The sequence below is a fragment of the Ictidomys tridecemlineatus genome, chromosome 14 (genome assembly GCF_052094955.1).
Source record: "Ictidomys tridecemlineatus isolate mIctTri1 chromosome 14, mIctTri1.hap1, whole genome shotgun sequence".
Taxonomy (NCBI): domain Eukaryota; kingdom Metazoa; phylum Chordata; class Mammalia; order Rodentia; family Sciuridae; genus Ictidomys; species Ictidomys tridecemlineatus.
The window spans coordinates 62,719,448-62,723,378 of NC_135490.1; the positions used below are offsets into that span (position 1 = coordinate 62,719,448).

Here is a 3,931-nt window from a genome sequence, read left to right on the forward strand (position 1 = left end):
TTGGTTATTGTAGGTTCATTTCATTTCCATATGTTTTAGAATCAGCTTGTTTTCTTTCTTTCTTTCTTTTTTTTTTTTTGATGCTGGAATTGAACCCAGGGCCTCACGTGTGCTTGACAAACATTGTGTGAACTATGGAGCTACCTCCCCAGCTTGTTAATTTCTATAAAGAAATTTGTTAGGACCTTGTGATTGCTTTTTGTCTGTAGGTCACTTTGGATAACATTTTATCTATACAGAATTGACATTTTAATATGGGATCTTCTGAGCTGTGAACATGTATCTCTCAATTATTTAGGTCATCTTTAATTTCTGTCAACAGTGTTTTATAGTTTTCACTTTTTATACTATGCACACTAGAGTTTTAAATTATTCCTTTATCATTAATAATCTAGGGCTTTTTTTTTTTGGTACTGCTAATTGAACCCAGTGTACTTTACCACTAAGCTATATCCCCAGTCTTTTTATTGTTAATTTTTTTAAAAAAAGATTATTTTAGTAATACATGGGCACAATATCTTTATTTTGTTTATTTTTATGTGGTACTGAGGATTGAACCCAGGGTCTCACATGTGAGAGGTAGGTGGTCTACTGCTGAGCCACAACCCCAGCCCCTTTATTGTTAATTTTGAGACAGGGTCTCACTAAGTTGCTTAGGGCCTCACTATGTTGCTGAGGTTGGCCTTGACCTTGAGGTCCTCCTGCCTTAGCCTCCTGAGTTGCTAGGATTACAATCATGTACCACCATGTTCTTGGCTTTGAGCATATTGACATATATTTAAGGGCCTTTTAAGTTTCCTTTTCTAGGAGTTGTCTGTACCTTTTACTCCCTTTATATAGAAATGTTGATTTTTTTTGGTATTGATTAGTCTGCTATATGAGTTGCAAATACTATTTTCCCAGTTTGTCTTGTGACATTGTGTGTTGTGTGTGTGTGTGTATGTAATTTTTTTGGAGGGAGTACTTAAAGATTGAACTAAGGGGCATTTTAACCACTGAGACACATCCCTAGCCCTATTTTATATTTTATTTAGAGACAGGGTCTCAATGAGTTCCTTAGTGCCTCAGCAAAGGTGAGGTGGCTTTGAACTCACAAAATTCTCCTGCCTCAGCCTCCCGAGCTGTTGGGATTATAGGCGTGTGCCACCATGCCCTCTCTGAATTGGTTCTGATAAGCAGAAAATTTTAATTTTCTGTTGTCAGATTTGTTAATTTTTGCTTTTTGGCTTCTTGAATTTGTGTTGTAACTTAGAAAGACCTTGCTTTCCAAAAAAAAAAAAAAATTCCTTATTGCAGTTTATTCAAATGTTTTCATTTTTTACAAGCAAATCTTTGATTAACTTCACATTCATCCCAATGTAGTGTGAGGACAGATCCAGGTCATTTTTCTTTCCAGTTGTCTTGATGATAGATTTGAGATTCTAACTTTATTAAATTTTTATAAATGGAACTATTTCTGAACTTTCTATTCTTTTTCATCTGTTTGTTTATGCACAATTTTAATATCTGATACAGCTTATTACCTCTTATTGGTGTAAGCATTTTTAAATTGGATCTGTGTATGGGGTTTATGGAGGGATGAGGGTAGTCTGTAAATCCAATAAAATGCTATAAATATATATTTAATATATAATAATGTTTATATTTAATTTATATAATATATAAATACAATAAAATTCTATTTGTAATTTTGACTGTATATGAACTCCCCAAAGAGGTTGGAGATGTAGGGATATATTCAGTGATAGAGCACTTGCCTAACATGAATGAGGCCCTGGCTGCAATCCCCAGAACTACAAAAGAAAACAAACAAAAAAGGATAACATGAACAATTGCCTTAAGGTCAAACATTCCTATGTATTTGTGTTTCATTTTTTGAGTTATGTATTCCTTTGAGAATATAATGAATTTTTTCCCAGGACACACCACATATTCATACACAGTCAAAATAAGAATTAATAATGGCAGCCAGCTTGACTGGTCCAGATCCATGTCCTGCAAGGTGCTCACCTCCACAGGTTCTTGGGTACTTTAGAGCCTCCATTTCCTATCTTCCCCTCTCCTCAGTCATCCTTGGAACACAGCTTCCTCTCAGGTATCTTCTCCAGGTACTGCTCCCATGTATCAAAGGCCACATACTCACCCAGGGTGGAGCAGAAGACTCTTCTTGCCTCAGATTAACCACTTTCTTGCTCCCCAGTAACTAAGCCAATTGCCTTGATTCCAGCTTCTTGTCACTTGCCTATGTTGGCCATGGAGAGCTGGTTGGCTCTTCCCAGCCCTTGGCTGCTCTCTGAGCTATACACACCCCCAGCTGGGGTTCTTTTCCCAAGACCACTGTGAACAAGAGAGCTTCAAACTGCTACTTTGCCTGCCTCCCAGCAGCCTCCCCCCAGTACTTGCCTGTCCTGCATATGATTGAACCATATGATTGTATTGTATTTTCAAAAAAGTGAGTAAAGTTTTAAAATTGGGTATTTGCTAATAAACCCCACTATTATGTATGATTATAATGCACCAATAAAAAATACTGCTCTAATTTTTTTTAAAGTAAGGGTGACAAGTCAGGCACTGTGGGACATACCTCCAGTGACTCAGGAGGCTGCCTTAGCAAGACCCTGTCATAAATTAAAAAATAAAAGGGACTGGAGGGTATAGCTCAGGGATAGAGCACCCCTGGGTTCAATCCCTACTACCCCCAAAATTAAAAAAAGTAATAAAGTGAAGGTGATAAACTGGATGGCTCTTCAGTATGGTCTCAAGAGTGAACTTTGTGGAAAGGTATAGTTCTTGGTCATTTAATAGCTTTGTGTGTGTTCTGCAGTCTGGGGCTTAAGCCCTGAGCTTTGTGCCTGCTAGGCAAGTGCTTTTTGACTGAGTTATACCTTAGCTTTTTGTATTTCTAAACACGATACTAGACCATCTTCCAAACCACTGCCACTTCTGAGTCTCATTGTTTTTTTGCAATAGTAAAAAATGAACTTGAAAGATGTTTATGTGGGGAGGCTGGGTTGTGGCTCAGTGGAAGAGTGCTTGCCTAGTATGTGTGAGGCACTGCATTCAATTCTCAGCACAGCATATAAATAAATGTCTATCAACAACTAAAAAGAGGGGCTGGGGATGTGGCTCAAGCGGTAGCGCGCTTACCTGGCATGCATGCGGCCCGGGTTCGATCCTCCAGCACCACATACAAACAAAGATGTTGTGTCCGCCAATAACTAATAAATAAATAAATATTAAAAAAAAAACTAAAAAGAAATTAAGAAAAAAAAGATGGTTATGTGGATTAAATGAAATAATATATGTAAGGCAGTGTAGCACAAAGTGTTAATTCTATCTTTTCTCAATATAGGTTTTTTTCTCTGTTTACAGGGAATCTGAAGATACAGTATTGCTGGTCCTTAAAGAGATCTACCAAACCCAGGGTATCTTCCTTGATCAGCCCTTACAGTAAAAATGACCTATCTGACTGCTTAATGTAAGTTTTTGAATGTCATGTATACAGCATAATGCTTACATATTAACATTTTATAAGGAAATATGGAGCCTCAAGGTCTTTATAAATATATCTTTCTGTTGCCTGTCCTAGATCTAGGCTATTATTCATGTTTAAAGGAATCCAGGTAAAATCATGGAGAAAATGCATAGTAGTCCACTTAGAAGAGGATTAATGTGTATCTAATTTGCTTGAGATTTTGACCAGTGAGATCTGCTGTCTTTTATTACTTAAACTTAGATGATCAGAACTAATAAGATTCTAAGTATCAACATGGCAACAGTTATCATTTTAATTACAGATAGCCCATCATGAAATTTAAAGTAATGTTTTAGTTGTGAAACTAGAAAGCCTGTACATTATACTTTGGCATCCTCTATGGTTGCCTTCCGGTTGTGACTGCATGATGACCTCTTCTCCCACTCTCTCCCCTAG

The 3,931-nt window shown here is 37.1% G+C and overlaps 1 protein-coding gene across 6 annotated transcripts in view; it reads left to right on the forward strand.

The window, feature by feature from the left end:
* The window catches only part of Ddhd2 (DDHD domain containing 2), a 53,136-nt gene that overhangs the window by 20,111 nt on the left and 29,094 nt on the right, over nt 1-3,931 (forward strand). For 4 of the 6 annotated variants that reach the window (XM_078031219.1, XM_078031218.1, XM_078031221.1 and 1 more), the window contains one exon: nt 3,353-3,478. In XM_078031219.1, the coding sequence (XP_077887345.1) occupies nt 3,353-3,478 (126 nt within the window). The remainder of the gene's footprint in view (nt 1-3,352; nt 3,479-3,931) is intronic. The other 2 variants (XM_078031222.1, XM_078031223.1) reach the window with 1 other exon arrangement.